The following is a 25,964-nucleotide window of genomic DNA, read 5'->3' as shown; positions in this document are numbered from 1 at the left end:
TTTCCTGCTGCTCCTCCCTCAGGTCGGAGCACCTAGGTGCCAGCAGGTCCCTTTTCATGCCCTTCTCATGGGCATAGGATAGGTATGAGCCAGGGATCTAATGGAAGCAGTGCACTGGATCCTTTTCTGGTCCCAAAGATCAAATCCTATGGAGTAGGCAGCATTTGATCCCTCCCCACCCCAGACGATGCTGGGAATATGCACCACTGAGCCTGAACCGGGGACGCAGGCTGAGGGGCCCCTTTCCACACCTTTATAGTCCTACTCAGACTGTTGCATATACTGACCCTGAACCTAGGGAGATGAAGAAATGAAATCCATAGATTTTAACCTCAAACTGCCTCCACCACAGGTTTCCCATGTGAATATTAGAGGCAACCTTCTCTTTGCTTACACTCAAGCCAGAAGTACGTTAACTACAGTGTTTTCCTTTGCATTGATCCCCATCCCAATTCAATCCAGGAGGGGACTTGCTAACCCTTCTCACTTGATACCCTGGCCTCTCTCAGGCTTGTGGATGCCTCCTAGCCAAATCACTAGAGTACAGTGAGTGACCCCAGCCTCCTGCCTGTCCCAAGACACCCTTCCCTACCCTGACCGTGCTAACTGTGTGTACATATATATTCTACATATATGTATATTAAACCCGCACTGCCATGTCTGCCCGTTTTTGTGGTGTCTAGCATTAACACTGTCTAGGCCAGAGTGGGGTGGGAGGGAATACCACAGTGAAGGGAGTGGTAGTCTCAAACTGCTTCATACTCCAGAAAAGAAAGCTTTCAAAAAAAAAAAGAAAAGAAAGAAAGTCCACAACAAACATTAAATTTACATGCAGACTCAGAGACTAGAGAAAGTTAAAGCTAGGAGTTACTAGGCTGTGGGAATAAAACTTGATTGGGGGTGGGGAGCACTGTTGAAGAGGGAAGCCAGACTGGTTAGAAAGCACCCTTGAGGCCGGGCATGGTGGCTTGTGTCTGAAATCCCAGCACTTGTGAGGCTGAGGCAGGAAAACTGATAGGAGTCTGAGACCAGCCTGGGCTACAAAGTGCTCAAGATCAGCCTGAAGTACGTAGCGAGACCCTGTCTCAAACACGAAAGAAAGAAAAAAGAAAAGCAAGCACCCTTGCCTCCTAGGCCAGCCGTCGTGCCCATCCCCTCTGGCCACTGCTGTGGACACCTGCCTTAACGCACACACCTGGAGAACTCCACTATTTTGCCTTAAAGGACCTTCCCAAGTTTCACCAGCTCTGTCTGGCTTCTCCCTTAAGAGATACATATAAATGGGGTGCAGGAATGAGGAAGAACTGTACTTCCAACTGGGGTATTATGTGAGAGCAGGAGTAACAGAATAAGGAGTTTTCCTCATGGAAGAAATGGGAGGAGAGAGACAGGGTTCTTTTCAGCAGTCTTGTATTTCTGTAAGGCAAAATAATCTAAAAAGACTAACCTGCCCCCCCAACTCTGTACTGCTGTGAGGCTGCCCCTTCCTATGCTCCTCTGTCTGCAGTGTGCACGGCCTTGTTCTAACCCCAGAATAAAGGTGACTGATTGTACTGTACCTGACTAATTCTAGAATTTCTGTGATCTACCAGGAGTTTGGAGGAAAGAGTACTTATCCCTACATCATTATAGCCTATAACAGAGACTCAGAAAATACCCTAAACAGTGCCCCACTTAGTCCTGGTCTCCTACGTATGATAAATAGGGGCTATTTCACTTACAACTGTCTCTGTTTGGCTGAGCACTGAAAATAGGGTGATCCCAGACTGAACTCTTAAATAAATGTTAAATCATCAGAGGAAGGGGGCAGAGCCAAACACCTGTATTGGAAGGAATAAAGAAGTCTGTCATAAATGAATGGATCACATATCACACGGAGCAGCAGTCAGGGTGGGGGGAAAGCTTTACTGAGAAAATACAACAAATTCCAGAGTGCATGGTTTTCAGCTTACTTCATCACCCTACTAGTCAGAGGGACACAGGCCGCTTAATCACTACACATTCCCTACCTCAGGATGGAAGTGCAGTAACTAACATCTGGTCTGAGAGCTGCTAGGAAAAGGGACAGGAGGAAGGAGTGTCTGGGAATACCATCTTCTTGCTCTCCCCCTCTTCCTCCTGGGCCTGTGTTAGTAGAATCCAACTTTCCCAGGATGTAAAATTCCTGATTGGATCTTGTAGAAGTTGGGGACAAAGAAATAGCAGCAAGAGCATTTAAGAGCAAAAATTCAACTGGGACTTTCAAACTCACTGAACAGTAATAAAAACAGCTGTTCAAGCCCCAGCCACCAGAATTAATCCTTAAGTTATTGACTGTCTAAAATCTCAAGATATCAAGAGGTTGATAAGCACAAAGTAAACCCCAGGAAGTTCTTCCTTTCAGTCTTTCATTAGGAAGGGCACTAGCGTGTAGAACTGGATGGCTTTTTAAAAAAATCAAGCAGCTACCAGTCAACGAGTGTGTACACGTGGTACCAGGAGAGTCTGCTGTGGCAGTGTCCTTCCTGAGGTGCTTTAGACAGGCCAGCCTCTGATGTAACAGCCATCCTGGGAGCTTCCCACAAGACTGAAGGAGAGGTAGGAGATCTGAGACAGTTGAATTTCTTGTTTTTCCCAATTCCTCCACTAAGACAGTGAAAGGCAGAAGTGAGGATTCGTCCATCCTTGAGCCTCCTAACACCTAAGTGTAAGCCCCACTCTACTGGCCATTTGTGAAGGGGAAGATGACCCCAGGTGTGACTTCTAGATTAGTACACTTGCTCTTTCTTCCTTTAAGTCCCTTTATTGCATTCATAGAGAATATATAGGTATTTAAACTTTGACAATAATTTTTACTTGTACATCCAAGTTTGACTTGCTTTTAATATATTTATAGATATAAAATTAGGCCTCTTAACAGTGATAGGGACAGGGAGATTGCTGCCACCAAATAAATTTTTAAAAAAATAACATAAGAGGTAACATCCTTCCTATTCTTCCTCTACCCTGCCCCCCTCCACCTCCTCCATCTCTCACCAGCCCTAGGTAGGGGCTGATGGGATGAAGAGAACAGTGAAGGATACATAGTCAAGTGCAAAACACTGTGGTAAGTACATAAAACGAAGTGGAGAGGACAGAAAAGAGTGTGGGATGGTTAGGGGCTTAAGGACTTCTCAGAAAAACAGGATCCTGGGATGGGTTGCTGGTGTGTGTGGGGGGGGAACCAATGAAACTGTCGTAGACTTTTAAAAGAAAAAAAAAAAAAGTCAAAAACCTAAACCAAAGAGAGAGTGACAGTACTACTCTCCACTCTGGCCGCTTGGTACTGAAAAGCAGTTATTCCCCCCACACCTCCTGCAAAAGAAACAAGGGAGATTATAAAGAGAAAGAAGCCCCATTCCCTATCTTAAACCAATGAACAAAATAGGCTCCCTCTCCCCCAGAAAAAAGGCTTCAGGGAGAGGCAATTTCTGCTGAGTCCTTTGCATCTCACCACAAAACCCATTCCAGGGCTCAACTCCCACTCCTAGGTGCTCTTTGTTGGTTCAGTTCTCTCTGGTCTGTCTTCCTGGGATTCCTTTCTTTTATCTAAACAAAAGGTCCAAAGTGCGTTTCTGTTGAATGCAAGGGCCTGGGACAGGAAAGGGGTGCCCAGGCAGGATTGGGTTGGCAGCCCCAGCCCGCCCCTCCTAGGCGGGAGGCCTCAGGATGGCATGCACTGGACACGGTCTGGGCCTTCCTCCTCGTCCGAAGTGTCTGAGGAGCTGGGAGACTCATCAGAGTCCGCGTCTGTGGCCCCAACCCCAGGTTCTCTCCAGCGCTGTGGGATGGGAAAACCTTATTAGTAACTTCCCTGGGAAAAAGACAAGCCTGTTAGGTCTTAGCTAGGCCAAGAATCAGAATTTTTTTGAAGAGGCCAGATAAATAGGTAATTCAGTTTTGTAGATCACAAAGTCTTTGCTGCAAACATTGCACTGTCACTGTCCCATGAAGGCAGCCACAGACTATACAAAGAATGGGTCTGGTGACCATTTTCAACAACTGACAGTATGCCAACTGCCAGCCTGCCAAACCCTACCCTCACTTCTTATATCATGATAGTAAGCACAAAAGGATGATCCTGAGATGGACAGATTCTTCCTCACTCTCTCCCCTCCCTTCTGCCATTAACTTTATGAAGATAGCACTCTGCATGTATTGAGACAGAGGATAAGATGCCTTTCAGCTGGTAGCTCTGATGGAGAAAGGGCAAAGGATGGGAAACCCAACCAAGACCACTTGATTCCTGTTAAACTATAAGGACAGGTGCACAGAAGCCTTTACCTCTCCTAAGTGGGTCACTGCCTTGGGGAGTTCACTTCCAACCCCAGCTTACCCGGTGATGGCGTCTCTGTCTCAGGTGATGCATGAGGAACCAGAGCATATGGCTATCAAACAGGTCAGTGTGGTGCAAGCTATCTTCATCACGCTCTCGCTTGTTCTTCTTAATCACCTGGAACCCAAAGGGTTGGGGCAGGGGTGGCAATGAATATGGACCCTCAACCTAATCAAGAAAGCTGGAGTTCTAACCCAATAAAAACTTTCCCTGAGTGATGTTAAGCTGACATGGCACTAGATTAGATTAGAAAACGATGCCTAGGCTTGCCACTAAAAAGATGGGATGGTTCAATACAGAATTCTTCTTGAAGATGTTCTCTTACCCTTATCCAAGGACCAACTAGAGGTATGTCAAAGCAGACCCCCCACCCCCTGTAGTAGGGCTGTTTCTTTAAAGGCAGTAACAAAAATGTAGAGGAAAGTGTTAGAGTAATACCTTCAAAAAACTCGAGAGCAAGTTATTCCTTCCTATTACAATAAAGAATCCTAACAGCGTGCGGGTAAGTAGAAAGAGAAGAACTTCAGCCACCCACTTACGTCCTTTAACCCTGTCAGCTCAGTGGATGTTTCAGCCGTGGGCGCCCAGATCTTCACATCGTGGTCTAGGCCACTGGTTGCCAGCACAGGCAGGTGAGGGTGGGGCTCAAGACAGTTTACCTGATTGGGAGGAAAGGAAAGCACAGGATCAGGGCTATGTGATTTACCAGCGACTACTTACCTTGAGCCACACAATTACCCTCCACCAGCGCTGTGGCTGGAAGGGCAGGTCCACTCCTCCTGAGCCTAGGCTAAATTTAGGCACCTGCAGGTAGAGGAAATACTGGCCACAGACTGAGAGCAAGACCAGGCGCACCTATCATTTCCTGGGTACTGGTCAGGAGTGGCTTCATCCCTAGGAGCAGGTTAGTGCCTGGCTGTGTTTATTATTGGTTTTACAAGAAGGCTATGAGGTCCAAATGACCTCATTCACTTCAGATTCTAAAGTTCCAACTTGCCTGAGGCTGGGGTGGGGGAACCCCCAAAACCAAACATCTTAGGGGCTTTTATCAAATGGTAAATAAATTTTAAAAACTGAAGGAAGCAGCAGCTGCCATGCAACCTCTAGAGAAAAATCAGAAAACAATTACGGTCACCTGACACTGTCTATTAACTAGAGGAAGGCAGGGGCTGGGAAGAAACGGCTGACCTGGAGAGAGAGTAATGGAGAATAGTGTGTGCTTATAAGCCCTATGTATCCCAGGGACAACATCCTGCCACCTGCCATCTGTCACCTGCCCTAAGAACACAGTAAATTCAGCTACTGAAGAGCAATGAGCTTCCTAAGGCTCTGTCAATTCCAGCCACTCTCTGAGCACATTTCACTAAACTGCAAAAAAAGCTAGGGCTGTTAGGCCTTTGGGCTCAGGCAACTTCCTTCAGTCTCAAAGTACCATGCCCCCTGCTGTCGGACATGGAAATAGGAGCTTCCCAGGCAGGGCAGGGACTTCCATCCCCACCGGAAGAGCCAGTCCCAGATCTAGCTACTAAAGCATTTTTGGCCTTTTAGTCAGATCAGTATCAAATAGTAAAGGACTGCTGCAAGATCGCCCTCTAGTTTAAGACAAGTGGCAAAAGTCTTTCAGTCCTCTAGATGAACTTCCCCTGCCTCACTTACAAACTCTAGAGAGAGCTGAGGAGAGGCTAGGGGTCAGGCACTGAAAACAAAGTCAACCTGCACACTTCAACTCTTTTTGACTTCCATTTTACACGTATACAAATGCTCAGAGAAAACTGATCTCTGAGTCTGAGCCTATGAGTGAGGCCAAAAGCCCATTCTTTTTCTCCTCTCCTCTCACTCTTAGGCTCACTGCAATTGTTATCTGGGCTTCCTGGCAGTGCGCCTGCAGCATGAAGAGACCTAGAAACATCATCAAAGAATATGTAAGAACTTACACAGGTACACAGGGCCAGGGCGATAGCTCAGTAGAATAAGTGCTTGCCTGGCAAATGCAGGGTCCTGAGTCCAATCCCCAGTACCACAAAAAAAAAAAAAAGAAAAAGAAAAGACCTGAACTCATATTTCCATCTTCTGATAGCCCTTACTACAGACCTATACGTGAGCTAGCTCTGCTTCAACAAGTTGGCAAAATTTTGAAAAGCACAGGAAAACTCCTTGGTACTTAAGGGTAAGGAAAAAGCCAGTGTAAGAAGAAAAAGAATAAACTGCACATCCTCCACAGGGAGCCAAAAGAAAACTTCTTAGCAGGGTATCTGATCATCACTAGACCTGTCTCGGCACCAGGACTTACCCTGTCAATAACGCTTGAGCAGAGAAAAAGAGCTCTGGCCTTAGAAAACTGGGCTTGGGGAAAGCAGGGAACAGGACAAACTGTCAGTAATCTTGGTAGGCTAAGGAGTTGTCCCTTTATGTCATATCGCTGCCATGTCCCTGTAAAGTTGAATGGGAATGAAGAAAGAACTGCAAAACAAGAATTAGGAAAGCTGGACAACGTGGATGGTCTCTAACTGTCAACTTGATTATACAGAACTGCTTTACAGTCCACATTGAGGCTGCAGCCATGTTGACGCTCACTGCAGGGCAGGAAAAGCACAAGAAGAGGATCCTGATCCTAAGGAACAATTTAAAATTCTACAGCTACACTCTGGTGAATCTCATCAAGTTATGGCTGGATTATGAAGTTCTACACAGCTTAGAAGGAATGGAGAGCCCAAGCAGACAGTTATGACTTAGAGGTCTTGGGTAACCAGACTATTTTGAGTTATCACTATAAATTTAATCTTCCAAACTGACTCTTTCCTATTTTTCATAAATGTACTTGGTACAGGGTCTCACTATGCAACTCAGATTCATAGTGATCCTTCTATTTTCAGCCTCCCCAGAGCTGGGGTAACAGACACACATCATCATGCCCAGTCTCGGTGACTGGCTCAGTATGCCCCAGGGCAGAGCAGGTGTGGCTTGTGATGCCAGGGATGGAACCCTGGTCTCTGCACTTGCCTAAGCAGGCACTCAATCTTCTGAGCTATCTACTTTATCATGGAAACCTGGTGAACTCTTTCTTAACTCCGGGTCTCACAAAGGGGGTGGTGTTTCATTACAGACATCTCCACACTCTTCACTCCTCACCTCAATCTTTCTTGCCCTCTCCACAGAGGCTGCCTGCAGAACTCCAAAGTGCAGGCAGACTGTCACACAGTTATGGGCTATACAGCCAGATATTCACCTACTCTTAAGGAAAAAAAATACAGTGCTCCATGCATACACAGTATGTTTGTATCCGTTTGAAAGCACCAATTTCATCACTAAATATTTTAACATGCGTTATCTTAGGTACTAAATATTATCACAAATTTAATATTGAATAGCTGCTATCTATCTAATGTTTCAACCATATTCTGATGTTCACAATTGTCAAAAAAGAGAAAAAGTTCTGCTTTTATCTGTTCATCTAGAACCAGCCAAGGCCATTGCTGAGTTTACTTACGGGATAAGACATGGAGATAACTTTAACAATGTGCAGGACAGTGTGCCCTGAACTGCAGGTCCATGCTTAGAGATCAGCTATCTCATACAGGCCAGTTCTTCCCCTAAAATCCCTTCCTCTTCTCAATAAGAGAGCAAGATAGAAAAAGGAAGATGATGTCAGCATTCCCAGGTTGCAGCACTTTTTTTTTTAAGATGCAGATCTTGCCATGTTGTCCAAGCTAGTCTTGAACTTGTGCTCCTCCTGTATGTGGACATCCTAGGAACTATGATTATGGGCGTGTGCTATTATGCTCATGTTTATACTACCTTTTAGTTTAGATAGAGCAACCTAAGACCCAGTATCATAAACGTCCCAGTGAAAATTCAGTAATCCTCCCAAAACCTACCTTAATGACCTGAAAAGCTAAGGAGCCAGCCAGCCATACTTACCACGCCTCCTTTGTCTCCCTCCATGAACTGAATGATCTGGCAAGATGATTTCTCCCAGAGGAAGATGTGCCCACAGTCACTACCGCTCACCACAAACTCACTCTTGGGGCCATAGAAATTGACACCTTTTACTGAAATGATAAATGAGGGAACAAACCACCTGAGGGTTGGCAGTGGGCCTATACATGTTTATCTCACAGGGAATTTCATTATTCGTAAACTCTACAATCAGCCAAAAGCCTAATAATTCTTTTCATTTTCACAAAAACAAACCAAGAGATTATGAGTGTGTAACAGTTTTAAGAATCATACCAGTTCCAGAGACTATATTCTCCTTCAAAGAGCTCCAAGGGACAGAGCAATCTGTAGTGCCCAGTAGCACTGCCTCATTTATCCCCTAACATGCAACCACAGGCCTAACCTGTCCCAACCTGAACTGTTCCAAGCTCTGCCCACTTTTAGATGGCACTGTGCTATGCCCTAAGATTATCCTTCATTGTATTCACTGGTACCTTGCCAATGTTTCTTGGGTCACTGGCTGATCTGAGACTGAAGATACGTTATGGTTTTTAGATATAAAATGTTCCCCAACTCTGTGTGTGGAAGGCAACTGGATCATGGGGTGCTACACTCATCAGCAATGAGTTCAACAGTTCCAAGTGTTGTTAGGCAGTAGGGCCTGGTTGGAGGAGTGGATTACTGGGGGTGTGGGCCTGAAGGATATATTCTTATCCACAACTTCTGTCTTCCTTCAGGATCTGTTTCCTAGCTGCCAAATGAGCAGCTTTTCTCCACCATGCCCTCCCACCACACCACTTCTACCCTGGAGTCAGCTGACCTTGGAGAGAAGCCCCTGGAAACTCTTGAGGCAAAGAAACCTCTGTTCCTTTAATGTGTGAGTATCAGTGATTTTGTCCCAGTGATAAGAAAGTGACTAATACAAGGCATATGCTACAACTGCCTCTAAAAAGAACCGTATTTTCTACCAGGACGAATAACAAGGCTCTACCTTCTTAAGTTAGTACAAGCATCCATGAATCTCAATTAATATAGCTGGTTGCACACTCTGTTTGTTTGCCTATGGACTGAAGTCCAAGTACAGATTTTTACTCCTTCCTATCTCACCAGTTCAAGAGAAAAAATAAAACTACCTAATTGCTGTCTCCAAGTTAAATTATGAGAGAACTCTGCTAGTAGCAATAACAACAAACAGCAGTGGTTCCCCACATTTTTATATACATAATAGTCATGGGGAAAGCTTTAAAAATTCTAGCACATGAAGGTGGGAGCCAGACACCAGTACTTCTAAAAGATTACTGAGTGACTCCGATGTGCCCTAGAGCCTGTGAATGACAGACATACAAAGAAGGCCAATCTTCACAACAAAATTAGGCTAGGTACTACCACTATTTCCTCTGCATCAAAACAAAAATCATTTTACCCTCCCGCCCTACAGATACAGATAAAAGCTTACTCTTATGCAACGCGGCAAGGTAGTTCCCATAAACAAGCAGAATAAGATACTGTGGTTCTTCAAGTGTGGGCCACAGAAACCCAGAAGACAGTCTCACCTGTGGCATTATTTCTGTGGCCCTTATATCTCTTAACATATTGGGCCCCATCACTGTGAGAGGAGTTGAAGAGGTAAATGTCTTCATCATTGTAACTGGCCAGGAGCTCTGCCAAGAACAAGAACACAGCAGTGAAGGCAAAGGCTGAAAAACACAGGGACTAGGAGCTGAGGTTTGGGGTGGGGCTTCTTGCCAGTAGTGCCCCCTCCTAATACCCAAGTATAGCACCCATCTTATTTAACTGCAACAGCAGAAAGTGAAGCTGAATAGGGTAGAGTAGGAGCATACAGCCGACCCAGGGGGAGCAGAATGCTCAGGAAGATCATGTCCATTAACTCAAGAAGGAGTCAAAGTTGTAAGAACCTGCTCAGGTGAGCAGCTTGAGGCTCAGGATAGGCTGTACCAGTAATCCTCTGCAGCACTCTGTACACGATGCCTGGCACCATGGGTCATCTCCTACATCCTCCCGCTACGTGCTCACCATCAGCAGCTACTCCCCAGGTGCTCCACTGGAGCTACCGCACAGTGGTGATTAGCACTGGAGGGCACGTGCCTCAGCGGCTTAGCAGCTCCCTAGACAGAGGGGGCATGCCAGCCTAGGAGCTGGGCCCTGCGCACGTACCTGTGCCGTCGTGGCTGTACACAAGACAGGTGATGTTTGCTTTGGACTCACTGTTCACCTGCAATGAGGAGCAGATACTGACTGATGCCCCACCCCCACCACTTGTTATACCACTTTCAGGAAAAGGTTTTCCTTCAAACTCCCCTATATCTTCTCCCAAAGATTCAGACAGACAGACAGACGGACAGACAGACAGACGGACAGACAGACACAGACTATAATTGATGCAACATGATCACCTCTACAGAGAAAGTGTTACGGCCTTCCCTTTGTTGTCTTCTGTGTGCTAGCCATTTCATATACACTGTCTCATTAAGCCTCACCATGATGCAAGGCACTTATTGTTCTATTTTGTTGATGAGAAAACTGAGGCTAACAGAAGTGAAACGACTGTCCAAAAATCACAAAGCTGGTAAGTGGGAAAGCCAGAGTTCAAATCTACGTGTCTGACTTGAAAGTTCAAGCTCTTCCCACTATACCAACAAGTTCTTGGCAGTCTTGGGATCGAGTTGGGGAAGCCAGGAGACGCTGGCTTCATGAATCTTACCAAATGATGAGGACAGAATTTCTTGAGGACCCCGTTGTTCTCATTCTCATCAATTTTCCTCTGGTCATAAATTCTGTAATGAAATGTCAAAACTTACAAACTGACCCTTTGATGTGGCAGGAGGCAATCAAGCATCCAGTGCACTCTTTCACAGGGATTCGCCCTTACCCAATTCATCGCTAAACCTTTCATCCACATACCTTCCACATTTCAAAGCAGTCCTCAGTTATATTTATTTGAAGAGGATTTTCTCATTTTATATCACTTCGTTTCATTTCATATCATTTAACTGTTTATTTTCACTGAACAACATTGCTATAGAGCGTTCTGTATGTGTGGCCTAAAGAAGTGTGTGTTCCTCAGGGGCAGAGACGCTGCTTTGCGTACATCAGCTGGTCTTCAACCTCCCCTTGAAGCCTCATCGGCCAGTTCTCCCTCTCATATCCCATAATGGCTACTCTAAAACCACCAGCCTCAGAACTTCTCCTTTCTGCCTTGCTATCAAATAAGCTACATTTATTTTCTCTCTTCTCCCCAATCCAAGCCTTGCAAATCTTTACAGCATACGTGTTTTTCTGTCAAGTACTATGCTAGGAGTTGGAATTACAGAGTGAAGAACAAGGCAGATCCAGCCTGATTTTACCCAGCAGTCTCTTCCAATCTCAGAGCCAATCTCTCTGTAACTCTCCTTAATCTCATTCTTCCAGAGACGTAGTACATTTCTCAACCTCTGCCTCATCAGTCAACTCACTGTGAAAAAAATCCTGTCCTACTTATTGCTTTTTCTTACCTTCCTTTACAAATTACTAAAAACTTTAGTCTACTTTCAATGTTTTCACTTATTTACTTCTCAGTCCGTTCCAACACAGCTCTGACCCTAAAACTTTCATAGGTAATACTGGTTGAAGTCACCAGTAACCTAACTACCAAAGCCAATATGATACTTTTTAAACCCTTTCTTGTTCCAATGTTCTAAACCTTTCCATGAAACACCACTGTTTCCAATTGTTCAACTACCACTCTTACGTGCTTGTCTCTGGCCGCCCCTTATGTGCTGATATTCTCAAGAGTAGAGCATAAACTTTCACCTGACCCCCATCCCCGCAGTGCTGGGGATCAAACCAAAGGCTTCACATATCCTTTACCAGCGTTCCTCCTCTGAGCCACATCCTAGCTCTCTCATTTACTTTATTCTAAAAAATTTTAACCTGGAGTGCAAACAGTATATGAATCTCCATAAACTTGTACTTATGTATATTTTTCTGGAAAAAAGAAACCACTGTTTTCATATTTCCAAAGAGGCCAGAGACTTAAAAGAATAGAAAAATTGTGATCTACCTTACAATTCCCCCTTATCTTTACTTTTGTTTTCAATTACCCACAATAAACTATGGCCAGAAGATATTAAGTGAAAAGTCCAGAAATAAAAGCTTTAATTAACTTACTATAGCATACTGCTATAATTATTCTCTGATGCATAATTATGTAGGTATAGGGAAAAATATGGTGTGTACATACAGAGTTCAGTACCACTCACAGTTTCAGCCACCCACTTTAAAGAAAATGTAGCTCTCTGCAGATAAGGAGGAATTACAGTACTTTTTTTGTTTTTTTTTTTTTTTTGTACTATGGATTGAACTTAGGACCTTACACTTGCCAGGCAGAAGCTTAGGCCACTAAGCTATCTCCCTGGCCTACCATACTTTCTTTACTTTCTTTAGTGAATGAATTCCATTAGGATGGTTTGACCACAACCACGTTCTCCTACATGTAGACTTTGTATCTGTCCTACAAAATAACATTTTTGAACTCTGTATGTATATCTGCTTACTATTTTGAGTTACCCAAAAGTAAACTCATTTTCCTTCTAAAAATAAAATGCTAAATCTATCCCTTTCCCCTAAATATGACCCCCTCCTAATACTAGGAACTGGGCTGGGGGATAGCTCAGCAGCTTAAGTGCAAGGTCATGAGTTCGATCCTCAGTTCCAGAGGGGGTGGAGAATACCAGGGACTGAGCTCAGGGCCTTCACAATGAACTACCGCCTTTCAGTATTTTTTTTCTTTATTTTATCTGTGGTGGTGGCGCATATCTGTAATCTCAGCACTCAGAGACTAAGATAGGAGGATTGTTGAGGGTTTGAGACTACCCTAGGCTACAAAGTGAGCCTAAACTGCATAATGAGACTGTCTCTAAAAGACAAATAAATCTTTTTTTTGAAATAGGATCCTACTAAGCTGCCAGGCTCAGCTAGAACAATTGTCCTACCTCAGCCTTCTGTCTATCTATCTATCGATCGATCGATCAATTGATCATTGTTGTTGTTTTGTTTTGAGACAGGGTACGGCTATGCAGTTCAGGCTGGCCTCAAACTCACTGTGTAGCCAAGCTTGGCCTGGAATTTGTATGTTCCTCCTGACTGAGCTCCTGAGTGCTGGATTATAGGCATGCGCTACCATGCCTGCCTTAAATCTTTTTTTTTTTTTGCGGAACTGGGGATTGAACTCAGGCCATGGAAGCGATTATTCTACTGAGCCATCTCCCTGGCCCCGTGCCTTAAATCTTTTAAAGGGCACTATGCTTAATACAAGTGGTCAAGGCAGAAATCAGGTCTTTTTTTTCTCCCTATACAGTTATTTTCTTTCTTGTCAAATTCATTCCCTTGGCTTGTTTCTGGTTTTCCCCCCACCCATATCTTGGTTTGCCTACATTATTGTGGTATCCTTCTAACTAGTTTCCCTGCCCATACTGTCACGAGAGTTTTGTCAAAATAGCAAAATTTTACATAAATACCTCATGTAACTCTTACTGATTTTGTACTGAATAAAATTCAAACTCATTAGTATGGCTACATACCAGTGTAAGATCCCATACCTTATACTCAAAACCAAACCAAACCAAAAAACTCCTGTTTCCTTGAATATACTATTATCTGTTGCCTTTTCTGTTCTTATCTCTACATATCTTGTTCTCTTGATCCAAAATACTAATTTCATCATGGCTCTATTTCCTCTGGAAGGAGGAAAAAAGCATAGTGAAATGGTTTCCATATACTTACACAATCATACCTGAATTTATTTTTTAGACAGGGTCTCTATGTAGTTCAGGCTGGCCTTGAACTCACTATGTATCGTAGGCTCGCTTCCAACTCATGGATGGTGATCCTTCTGCCTCAGCCTCCCATGTGCTGGGATAACAGGTGTGTGCCACTATGCTCAGCTTATGCCTGACTTTAAATACTAACTCTGCTATGTACTAGCTAAGTAATACTGGCTAAGTTACTCAATGGCTTTCATTTCCATCTATCTGCTTTTATAAAACGTGTCTTAACACATCCCACTGCTTGAGAACCACGGATAGTACGTGCATGACTGTCCTAATGAGAGCCTTGTACCACTAGTGGCACAAGTGGGACAGTCATGCATGTATCACACCAGTGGTTCAAACCAGCTGGCAGAGACAAGTGATTTACAGTTCTATCAGGAACATGTTAAAGGCAGAGACTACATTCAGTCAAGGGTGTAACGAGCACCTTAGATGTTGAATGAATAAATGAATCAATGTATTTCTGTGTTTCTCAGAACCCCTTAACACCCTGCTTAAAGAGAATACCCAGGAAATGCCTGCTAAATGAAGCCAAAATACAGTGTGCAGATGTTTACATTACCAACTACTAATGACTGTTATACTGTGGCAAATTTATCAGCTGTTAATGAATTTTTTTTTTTGGCAGAACAGGGATTGAACTCAGATCCTTGCGTTTGCCAGGCAAGTGCTTATTCTACTGAGCTATCTCCCCAGTCCCTGAAATTATTTCTTTTAATTAGGTCAAAATAACACTTTTGTGGGGAAGAGTCTTGTTATGTAATTCAGGCTGGCCTTGAACTTGTGGCGATCCTCCTGCCTCAGCTCCCCACAAAGTGCTGGGATTACAAGTATGCACTACAATGGCCAGCAAAATAATAGCTCTTAATTGTTACTGAACCATTATGAAAGTCAGCAAGCCAGCAAATTAGTAAAAAATGGTAATTCAAATACCATGCTGTGGTTTTTTGGTATACAGACTATTCTGTTCTTCAGTTTCTTAATGGTCATTGCCCTTTTACTTTCTAGGGATATTCTTTTTTTTTTTTTTTTGTGGAACCAGGGATTGAACTCAGATCCTTGCATTTGCCAGTCAGGCGCTTATCCTACTGAGCCATCTCCCCGGCCCCACTAGGGATATTCTTAACCACCGTCAGTTGACTGATCTGAAGAAGTGCCAGAAAACTAACAATAAGGTCAGAGAAGATAAACAGGATTATCCACTTATGCAGCATCAGTGTGCCTCAAAATCTACACACACTTCTGCCAGGAAAACAGCCTACAATCTACTGAGGCTTTATGACTGGTAAGAGACGAAAGATCTGAGTATTTATCTTTGTGCTAAAATGCTAAAACTACTTTTCAGCCCCATTCTAATTTTTGTAAAATATCAAATGCAATATGGCTTTTTGTTAAGAAATCTAGACCAGGCATGGTGGTGCACATCTGCAATTCTAGCTAGTCATAAGGCTTCATGAAGCGGACAGAATTTAATTTTGAGGCCAATGTAGGTAAATTAACAAATTGTTTCAAAAAAAGACATGAAAAGGGCTGATCAGAGAGCTCAGTAGACTAAAGCAGCTGCCTAGGCAGAGCGCAGTGGCCGGGGTTTGATCCCTAGCATGCTGTGCCAGCCCTGCCTCCATGCCCTGGGGCATGCTGAGACATGTGATTAAGACTGGGTGTGGGGCTGGTGAGATGGCTCAGTGGTCTAAAGCACCTACTTAGAACAAGCTTAGCAAAGCACAGGGACCGCGGTTCAATCCCCCAGCACCACATGCCAGCCAGCCCCGCCCCCTGGTGGGCTGAGCTGGCCACATACACAAAAATAAATAAAGTTAAAAAAAAAAAAAAAAAAAGACTGGGTGTGATGGCATGCACCTGTAACCCCAGCGCTTGGGTGGCTGAAAACAATGGGGATTGCTAGGAGTCCAATCTGTGCAATGAGACCCTGTAGACCCTAGACTAAACATATAAACTAAAAAAAAGACAAAAAAATAAAGAGAAAGGGTTCAAGATGTAGCTCCACGACTGTGTTACTGTGTTTACCTGACCTGTAATACAGCCCTGGGTTCAGTCCCAAGTACTATAAAAATAAAACAAAGAATTTCGAAATAAGTTCTCCCTAAAACTAAATCACCTATTTCCCTTCAAATATCTTAGTCCTAGTGGATGAATTCTCTTAAGAGACACAGGCTGTTCATGCAACCTATTGCTCTAAATAAAAATCCCAACTAGATGTATCAATGAATAATTAACTTGGAGGAGGTGATACCTAAACAACTGGCAACTCCAACCCTTTTGATCAAATACTTTATTTATTTATTTTGTATTTTAGGGAAGGATCTATAAGGTGTTCAGGGTCTCACTACTAGATTGGACTTGTAGTGATTCTCCTGAAGGATTTTTTTTTTTTTTTTGCTCCGAATGCCTTCAGGGCAGGTTTGGCTGGCTTGAGTTGTGGGGATCGAACCACAGAAACCTGAGCCTGACCGCTTTGCTGAAGCAGCCACTTAAAGAACTGAGCTAAGGGGCAGGCCCCCGATTCTCCTGTTTACAGCCTCCCAAGTGCTGGGATTATAGGTGCATGCCACCATGCTCAGTCTCAATTGCGGTCTCAGCATGCCCTGGGGGCGGAGCCGGCACAGCAGGCCCAGGAATTGAAGCAGCCCCTGTACCAGCTTTTTTTTTTTTTTTTTTTTTTTTTTCTTAGGGAAGGGTGTTTTTTTTTTGTATTCTACAGGGTGTTCAGGGTCTCACTACTAGATCGAACTCGTAGAGAACTGCCTGTTTACAGCCTCCCAAGAGCTGGGATTACAGGCATATACCACAATGCCCACCATGCCCAGTCTCAACTGCCGTTTCAGAGTGCCCCAGGGGTGGGGCCAACACAGCAGGCCTGGGGATTGAACCCTTGACCCCTGTGCCTGCTTGCAGGTGCTTTAATCTGTTGAGCTATTTGGCTGGCCCTTTCAAATACTTAAAAAAAAAAAAATTGTTGTCAGGCTTGGTGGTACACATCTCTAATCCCAGCACTCGAGAGGCTGAGGAAGGATTGCCCTGAGTTCAAGGCCAGTCTACACTACTTGGCAAGATTCTGTCTAAAAAAAAAAAAAATTGTTGCTACCTATTTAAGAGCCAGTGATTAAAGGAAAAGACTGTTGAAGGCAAGGGAATCAATCAGAAGATAGTAACAAGGTTTAGGATTCCTGAACAAGGTGAGGTCATCTCTCATGTATTTTCTAAGTGCTTAGGATTCTTAATACAATTAATTTCGAAATACTGTTACAAAATTTTTTCAACAGTTTACAAAACTCTTAATGATTTTTAACTACCATCAAGATGGCAAAGTTATTCATTTCCAGTGCTGCTGCTTTTCTCTCCAACTGACAATTCCAAATAAAGTTATATGTGCCCACTAGATGAGGACTGAAGCCATGATGTCTGCCCTCTTTAGGATGCGCTTTGTAAGAGATGTGCACAGAGTAACAAAGCTATCCCTGAAAAGTTACAAAAGAAAAGTGGCTCAGGAATGTGGGAAGCCAAAACCCCTCAGCACTACATGCTTCCAAGTCAAATTATTTCTGAATCCAAAATGAGTATTCAAGATTATTAGTGCAATGGAAATTTATATATGAAAATGTTGGAAAGTATTTACTAATCTAGCACTTGCTGGTAAATGTGTGCTTATGCCTTAGCTGCTACATGGAAAAGTTGATTAATTCATCAGACTTCTTGAAATACTACAATGTCTGTAATATACAAAGCCATCCCTTAGATGGTTGTATTAGGGAACAGAATACCTCAAAGTGCTTAAGCATTCTGGAGTAAGATGGTATCACTGGGATCCTAGGTAATTCATCCCTCACCATCAGAGAATGCCTGGGAATAGAACAATGCAGCAAAGTCTCAGATACTCAAAAAACACAAATCAGACTCACCTTACAAACTGATCTCGGCCACCTACTGCAAACTGATGGGTATTGGCGGGATTCACATAGATTGTATATAGTCCCACTTTCTTCTCTTTTTCTTTTGTCACCACCAGTTTCCTTCAAGAAGAGAAAAGGAGAAAAAGTTATAACCTCCAAAAGACCCATATGCTTATAATAAGCCCCAAGGAAGTAGACATGGCTATTAAGAAACCCAGAGTCTCACTGGGCAAGAAACAAGGGCTGGTTTCATTATTTCGAACACTAAAAGAAGAAAAAGTACATATATTTTCTATAAACTACTTTGAGGATGGAGGGGCACAGAAGAAAGTCATTTCACAGTGTTCCTTAAGAAAGAATGAGGGCCTGGGGAGATGGCTCAGGAGAATAAGCACTTGCCTGGCAAGCACAAAGGCCTGAGTTCAATCCCCGGTTCCGCCAAAAAAAAAAAAAAAAAAAAAAAAAAAAGAAAGGAAAGAAGGAAAGAAAGAAAGAAAGAGCGAGCTTTTTTTACAGATAGGGTCTTGCCTAAGTCACTAAATTGGCCAAGCTTGACTAGAACTTGTAACTCTCCTGTTTTAGCCTTTCAGAGTGCTAGGACTACAGGTGTGTACCACCACTCCCAGGTAATCACTAAGCATAAATGAATGCTCAGTACCACTCCTCAGGAAGATTAAGTGTAGCTGGAGCCCAACATGGTAACAACCAGTCCTAGAGATACCCCCACACCTTCCTATTCTCTATCTTTGATTTTTTTTTGAGACCGAGTCTCACTATCCTTTTCAGGCTGACTTTGAACTCAGTGACCCTCCTGCCTCAGTCTCCGGAGTGCTGGTATTATAGGTGTACACCACCATGCAAGTCTATTCTTTATTTCCCAATCACTTAGAAATAAGGAGAGGAAAAGAGGAAGGCTCACAGAACAGCAGGCCAAAAAAGACCTGAAGGGCAGAGTCTAACTCCCAGATTTACAAAAATGTCACTTTTTCACACACACCATCTTTAAAAATGCACACTAAAAAAAGTTTTCCAGCAGAAAGGCAACCCGAAGAAAACAGCATGCTTTTTCTCTTTCTTATCTGAAGCAAACTGGAAGGTTCTTATGAAGATAGCTGTTTATAAAGCCACACTAACATTTCTGAATTCTCTCAGCTGTAACTCAACAAGGGTGATACTTAGGAAAGCAGGGGCTGTAAAGAGATCCCAGAGAACTTCCAGTTTACTCAAAAGAATCTAGTAAAAATCAGCACAATTTATCCCAACTTATGGGTGGCAGTATGAATACCCCTCCCAGATCTAAGTGTCCAACCAATCAAGTTAGATATCATGAGAATTACTAAATGTATAGGAAAAACATCAAAATAACATGAGAAGGGACTTGGCTTTGGCTTTTTCCTTTTAAGGTTTTATTCTTTGTTTTGTTGTCTTTTTGAGACATGGTCTTGCTATGCGTTCAGGCTGGCCTAGTGCTCACTTCATAGCCCAGGCTGGTCTCAGACTCCCAGCGATCCTCCTGCCTTAGCCTACCGAGTGCTAGGATTGTGTACCACTATGCCTGGCTCATTTTCGGTTTTTTTTGGTACTGGGGATTGAATTCAGGACCTTCATGCTATGCAAACAGAAAAAAATACTATAACCATGACAGTACGTTTCACTGGAAATAATCTTTGCATTTCCTCTATATGGTCACAGTTTCTCCAATCTAAAACTGCTCTCAATAAAACAGAAATTTTAATTTAAAAAAAATCTTGGGAGCTTCCAAGAGAAGAGTACAGAGATCACTGAAAATGAATTTTATTAATGGGAAGCCCCCCTCCTCCACATGCCACAAACATAAAGCAGAAAGCATGCCAAAAGTCACCAAAAGTTGCTGTGCATACCTGTAATCCCAGCACTCAGAAGGGATCACTGGGAGTTTGTGGTCACCCTGGGTTAGTTACACAGTGAGTTCAAGATCAGCCTGAACTACACTGCAAGACCCTAGCTCAAAAAAACCCACAAAAAAAAAAAAAAAAAAAAAAAAAAAAAAAAAAAAAAAAAAACCCAAAAAACAACCAAACATGGGGCCCGGGAGATGGCTCAGTGGAATAAGCGCTTCCCTGGCAAGCGCAAGGGCCTGAGTTCAATCCCCGGTTCCGCAAAAAAAAAAAACAACCAAACAAAAGTGTTCCTAGTTTCTAGAACAAATCTAGCTAAGAATGAACTAGTTTCAGACTGGAAGAAAGAGCAGGAGCCTAAGATGTTCCTTTTATAGGATTAGCCCATTTCTGCAACAATTTGAATTTTCTCTTTTTTTCAGACAGGGTGTCTAAAAATTAAAATTGAAGTGAGCCTCAAATTCATTGAAACCCTTCTGCCTCGGTTTCCCTAGTGCTGAGGCATGGACCATCTCCCCAGCTAGTAGTCTGAATTTTCAGACAGGGTCAGACAAAAGTTATTGGGAATAAGCAAAAGTTTGAATGCATAATATTCAAATGAATATACAATATAAAAGATATATTATGAAGTACTAGCTCCACTGTTATGTAAATTTTGACAAAGGTCAATCTTTCCATGCCTCAATGTACTGCCATCAAAAAATTTTCTCGCCCAGCCGGTGCCGCCCCTCCTGCTCGCGAGTCCAGGAGCTATGGCCGATCCCCGTGTGAGGCAGATCAAGATCAAGACCAGCGTGGTGAAGCGATTAGTCAAAGAAAAAGTGATGTATGAAAAAGAAGCAAAACAACAAGAAGAAAAGATTGAAAAAATGAAAGCTGAAGATGGTGAAAATTATGCCATTAAAAAGCAGGCAGAGATCCTGCAAGAGTCCCGGATGATGATCCCAGATTGCCAGCGCAGGTTAGAGGCAGCATATACTGACCTTCAGCAGATATTAATTCTAAGTCAGTTTGAGAAAGAGGAGTAAATACAGATAATGTGGGCAGCAGCTATAAGAACTTGGGGAAAGTGAAAAAGACTTGGAAGAAGCCGAGGAATATAAAGAAGCGCGTGTAGTTTTGGATTCAGTGAAATTAGAAGCCTGAAATTTTTCTGTACAATGCTTTTGGATTAAGTCATGGGGTCCACTCTACAGTTCATTGTTTTTACCACTGCTGGGTATTTGAGTAGTAAGAGAATGGGATTCTTTTTATGCATTTGCAAATATTTTTCTTTGCATAATTTAATGTGTCAAATAAATGAGTTCATCTAATAAAAAAAATTTTTTTTTTCTCAAGGGGTCAATGTTCACAAGTACCTTGAGTTTTCTGGGTTAACACGAAGAGGTGCAATAAAAATGATCAAGATCAGCCTGAACTACACTGCAAGACCCTAGCTCAAAAAAACCTACCAAAAAACCCCAAAAAACAAAAAAAACAAAACCAAACAAAAGTGTTCCTAGTTTCTGGAACAAATCTAGCTAAGAATGAACTAGTTTCAGACCGGAAGAAAGAGCAGGAGCCTAAGATGTTCCTTTGGGGTGAACATCTTAGGGGTGAGTTTTCACATTAGCGGAAGATAGCATGCAAAACCTTATGGAACAAATTCACTGAATTCTGCCTTAAAGTTAATCAGCAGGTTCTGTCTTGGTAAAAAGGGAGAAATTACAGATCACACAGACCAAAGGATTTCTTTGAAAAATACCTCAAACTGGTTCCCATTGGCTAGGAAGGAGTATACCACCCACAATTCCAGTCCTACTCTTTTCCTAAGATGTTCATTAATTTCATGAACTCCCAGAGACTCATGAAATGCAAAGGAAATTTTTTTCTATACCAACTTCACACAAAATTTCCTGATACAAGCAAATGTTCAGGTACCGTCTGAACACATGAAAGTAGCTCAGATCTTCTCTTCAAGCTCCTCACATAGCCTTTCACCCCATTCCAGTCTGTAAAACTACTTCTTCAGCTCTTGAGAAACTGTCTGAAGGCTGTTTCTTATTCCTGAAATCTAAAATTTAGCCCTCATATTCTTAACTTTCTTTAGTGCTTCCCTTTTAGCCTATCTCGCCCAGTCACCCGTGTCTCAATCCATAGCCAACTAGCAGTCAGATTTTTTGCCTATATCATTTCATTTAAAACTCAATATATTTGCCAAGTCATTTGCTCTACTCATGACTTCCACCAGATTCCTTGTGGCCTAAGGGGAGTTTCCCTTTGAACTTTATTTATTTTTTTGCGGAACCGGGCATTGAACTTAGATCCTTGCGTTTGTCAGTCAAGCGCTTATCCTACTGAGCCATCTCCCCAGCCCCCTCCCTTTGAACTTTATCCAGGGTAAAATCTCAATCTGCTTTATAATTCTCTAATACAGCAGATTAAATAAATTCATTATAATTTTATTTTTTAAATTTTTTAGGGAAGGGTCTACAGGGTTTTCAGGGTCTCACTACTAGACTGGACTCACAGTGATCTGCCTGTTTACAGCTTCCCAAGAGCTGGGATTATAGATGCACGCCACCACACCCAGTCTCAATTGCTCAGTGAACCCTGGGGGCAGAGCTGCTGGCATGGCAGGCCTGGGGATCGAACCCCCAGCCCCTGTGCCTGCTTGCAGGAGCTTTAATCCGCTGAGCTATTTGGCTGGTCCTCATTATAATTTTATACTTTTTTACCTTCTCTTCTTTTACAGAAAACTTGCTAATGTTCCACTATCACCACAGTACCACAGAATGTTACAGCCAAAAACAACAAACATCACTCAGTTCGAGAGAACAAATCTAGGTAACAGCAAAGGTACACAGATGTTCCCTCACTTATGACAGGGTTTATGTCCTAATAAACCCACTGTAAATTGAAAATATCCTAATTAAGTATGTGTTTCACACACTGAACCTACTGAACACCATGTATTGTCCATATAAAACAATATCAGTTGTTCATCTTTGTGAGCTGTGGCTTGTGACACTGCCCAGCAACACAACAGACTAGAGCACCACATACTGCTGGCCCAGAAAAGATCATAATTAAAAGTTTAAGTACAGTACATGTATCTACTTTTGCACCTTAAAAAATTAAGAAATCATTAAGCTCTACAAAACTGCAACCTGACTTCTAGCTGAGGCCTGTTAGATTAGTTCTCCCAGGAAGGCCCCTGACTGGTTTCCCTTCTACCAATCCTTCTCAGCTTGAAGCACCTAGATAGAAACTACACCCCTTTTCCCCTAACCACAGCTAGGGGTACCTCTTCAGAGGGGGATATCAAAGACAGCTAAATCAGGTAGAAATATTACAGGCAGTCAGACAGGGCTGGACTCTCCAGGAAGTCAGTGTAGTAGCCGGGAAAGCATGGAGCCTGGCTAGAGGATTAGCTGGAATGGCCGGATGTGCACACCTCCCTAAGGGATACACAGAAGTCTGAGATTTTTGATCTCACTCCTCAGAGATTTCTTATTATCTCACTATGGGTAGGCTATCATCTCCCATTCAATGAGATTAAGACTAAAGACAAGACTATAGATTATCGACAAGTTATTGATGTCATCCATATGTCCTTGCTACCATTAGATCAGTTACCTAAGTAACTATACTAGTAATCTTTTTTTTTTAATTTATTTTTTTTAATTATTTATTTATTTATTTTAACATTTATTTAGTGTGGGGGGGCAGCTCAGCCCATCAGGGGGCGCAGCTGGCTGGCATGTGGTGCTGGGGGATCGAACCGCGGTCCCTGTGCTTTGCCAAGCTTGTTGCAAGTAGGTGCTTTAGACCACTGAGCCATCTCTCCAGCCCCTATACTAGTAATCTTTATCAGTTGATCATAATTTTGACTTATATACCTACCTTGTGATTCTGCTCAATAGAATTCCTTTGAGAAGTGGGCTTGTTAGCAACCCATTCAGGACCAATCCTGTCTCTCAGGAGCTATTCCTATTCCCCATTCCTTTTCTCCACTAAATATTGCTACTCTTAAATCATTAATCTGTAATAGAAGGGTCAGCTCTTGATAGGCTTTCTACTGTGTACCATCAAATTCCAACCTTCTTTTTTTTGGAAGCTAGATACATAACCTTTCTCTAAGCCCAAAACATTTTCATCATTTAAATAGCTGTTGTAATTTGTCCACTTTCTAGGCTCATTTTTCTGAAAGTTGAATTATAATCAACCTTCAAATTATATTCCCCAAATTCATGTACATTTACCTGTAAACTGTGCAATGCACTGCCATCCCTATTTCTCTTTTTTCCCCATATTTCAGTACTAGTACTAAACTGTAAGATTTGTAATACAAGATCTGTATTTGTAACGAGAAAAGGGATGCAGGGGCTCAGGGTTCCATCCCTGGGCCTGCTGTGCTGGCCCGGCTCCCAGGGTGTGCTGAAACAGGCGATTGAGACTGGGAATGGTGGCATGCGCCTGTAATCCCAGCTCTTGGGAGGCTGTGAACAGGCAGATCACTGTAAGTCTGATCTAGTACTGAGACCCTGAACACCCAGTAGACCCTTCCCTAAAATACAAACAAACAAACAAAATACGAGTATCTAGATATCCATCAGTGAGGATGATTAAGAGTAGCACACTAATGCTATAACATGCCATAGGTGAACATTATAGATGCTTTTATAGTTTGATATATAAAGATCTACAGATCCAGTCCTTGCCCAGGCCCGGTGAGTGTGTGGGAGAGCTTCCAGCTAACCTGCGCTGGTGGGACCTGCCGGTCCAAGCCCAGGTGCAGTGTGGGTGAGACCCTCTTCCACCCTCTTGGGACCGCCCCCCAACACTCCATAGCACCCCTACCCCACCCCGCTCGCCCAGTGAGAATTTCTGCCACGTTCTGGGGACCCCTAGATTCAGCCCTAGCCCAGGCCTGGTAAGTGTGTGGGAGAGCTTCCTCTCTCCCCTATTCCACCTTGTCCCCTTCAGACTCAGCTCAGGCCTGGCAAATAGGCCTGGGGTGAAACCCTGCAGCTGCAAACCCTGCAGAGAGAGTAGGGGACAGAACCACCCAGCTAGTCCAGGAGCAGAACGCCTTCCTAGAGGAGCATATCAGGTTCACTCCCAAGGGCGGCAGCAGGAAGGAGCTGCACACAGCAGCCAGACCTATGCCAGGCACAGCTGGATAAATCCAAACTTTGTAGATCTGCACCTGAACTTCAGTGGTGCTAAGGTTATAACTGCACCAAAGCTCTACAACAAAGGTCAGAAGACAGTGCTACACAAAATAACGAGAAGGAGCAAAATGCAATCTCAGACCCTAAGCCCACCCATAACAAATGCAGAGGACACTAACACAGAACAAATTGAGAATCATACAGCTGAAAGCAATGAATCAATGGCTTCTGAAATAAAGAAACAACTGCAGAAAGGTATAGATGAACTCAGATTAGAAACAAAAAAAGAAATCCCTGAATTAATAGCATCTGCAGTAAAGAATCAAATGCAGAAACATATGGAGGAAACCCAATGCCCACACAGAACTGCAGAGGACACTAGCTCAGCTCCAATGTATGAACTAATAGCGTCGATAATAAATAAGTAACAGCAGAAAGTTATAGAGGAACTCAGAGCGGAATTCTTTTCTACTAGCTCAGCTCAAATGTATGAATTAATAGTGTCAATAGTAAATAAGCAACAGCAGAAAGTTATAGAGGAACTCAGAGCAGAATTCTTTTTTTTTTTTTTTCTTTATTTTCATTGAGAAACATGAATGAGACAGTTTTACAGCTGATTAATAGGACAGTTTTGATAATCAATACACTGTACATTGTTATCTTCTTAGTTAACCTTAGTACAAGACAGAATTCATTTCTGAAATAAAAAAAAGAATTCTCTGAACTCATAGCATCTGAAGTAAAGAATCAACTACAAAAACATAGGGAGGAAACCCAATCTGAAAAAAACACTGCAGTAAAAGAATAACTGCTTCTAAAGAAGACACTGATAAAAAATAGAGATTAGAAAAATGATGGAGTGATCGATGACCTAGAGTGGGCCTAAGGAGAGTCACATGGGG

General features: G+C 42.9%; 2 protein-coding genes across 9 annotated transcripts in view; one reads left to right on the top strand and one right to left on the bottom strand.

The window, feature by feature from the left end:
• Positions 1–1,885: 1,885 nt before the first annotated feature.
• The window catches only part of Dcaf8 (DDB1 and CUL4 associated factor 8), a 61,646-nt gene continuing 37,567 nt past the window's right edge, over positions 1,886–25,964 (bottom strand). For all 8 annotated transcript variants that reach the window (XM_023699762.1, XM_023699765.1, XM_023699760.1 and 5 more), the window contains 8 exons: positions 18,039–18,149; positions 11,013–11,085; positions 10,466–10,523; positions 9,844–9,951; positions 8,273–8,403; positions 4,894–5,013; positions 4,355–4,471; positions 1,886–3,799 (listed from right to left, as the gene is read on the bottom strand). In XM_023699762.1, the coding sequence (XP_023555530.1) occupies positions 3,683–3,799; positions 4,355–4,471; positions 4,894–5,013; positions 8,273–8,403; positions 9,844–9,951; positions 10,466–10,523; positions 11,013–11,085; positions 18,039–18,149 (835 nt within the window). In that variant the 3' untranslated portion in view covers positions 1,886–3,682. The remainder of the gene's footprint in view (positions 3,800–4,354; positions 4,472–4,893; positions 5,014–8,272; positions 8,404–9,843; positions 9,952–10,465; positions 10,524–11,012; positions 11,086–18,038; positions 18,150–25,964) is intronic.
• On the top strand, positions 20,623–21,187 carry LOC101561717 (tubulin-specific chaperone A-like). Its single transcript, XM_023699766.1, has 2 exons — positions 20,623–20,904; positions 20,972–21,187. Exons 1-2 carry the CDS (start codon positions 20,659–20,661, stop codon positions 21,050–21,052), a joined length of 327 nt encoding a protein of 108 aa, XP_023555534.1. The 5' UTR covers positions 20,623–20,658; the 3' UTR covers positions 21,053–21,187.

This window comes from Octodon degus, unplaced genomic scaffold (genome assembly GCF_000260255.1).
Source record: "Octodon degus isolate 3935 unplaced genomic scaffold, OctDeg1.0 scaffold00116, whole genome shotgun sequence".
Taxonomy (NCBI): Eukaryota; Metazoa; Chordata; class Mammalia; order Rodentia; family Octodontidae; genus Octodon; species Octodon degus.
The sequence above is the reverse complement of the archived record's forward strand: the minus strand, read 5'-3'. Positions and strand labels throughout refer to the sequence as shown.

What these genes read in the sequence shown, in the direction of transcription:
- LOC101561717 (XM_023699766.1), top strand. Translation starts at nt 20,659, where the DNA reads ATGGCCGATCCCCGTGTGAGGCAGATCAAGATCAAGACCAGCGTGGTG. An exon ending in CTGACCTTCAGCAGATATTA is followed by an intron (nt 20,905 to 20,971) that starts ATTCTAAGTCAG and finishes TAAGAACTTGGG; the next exon opens with GAAAGTGAAAAAGACTTGGA.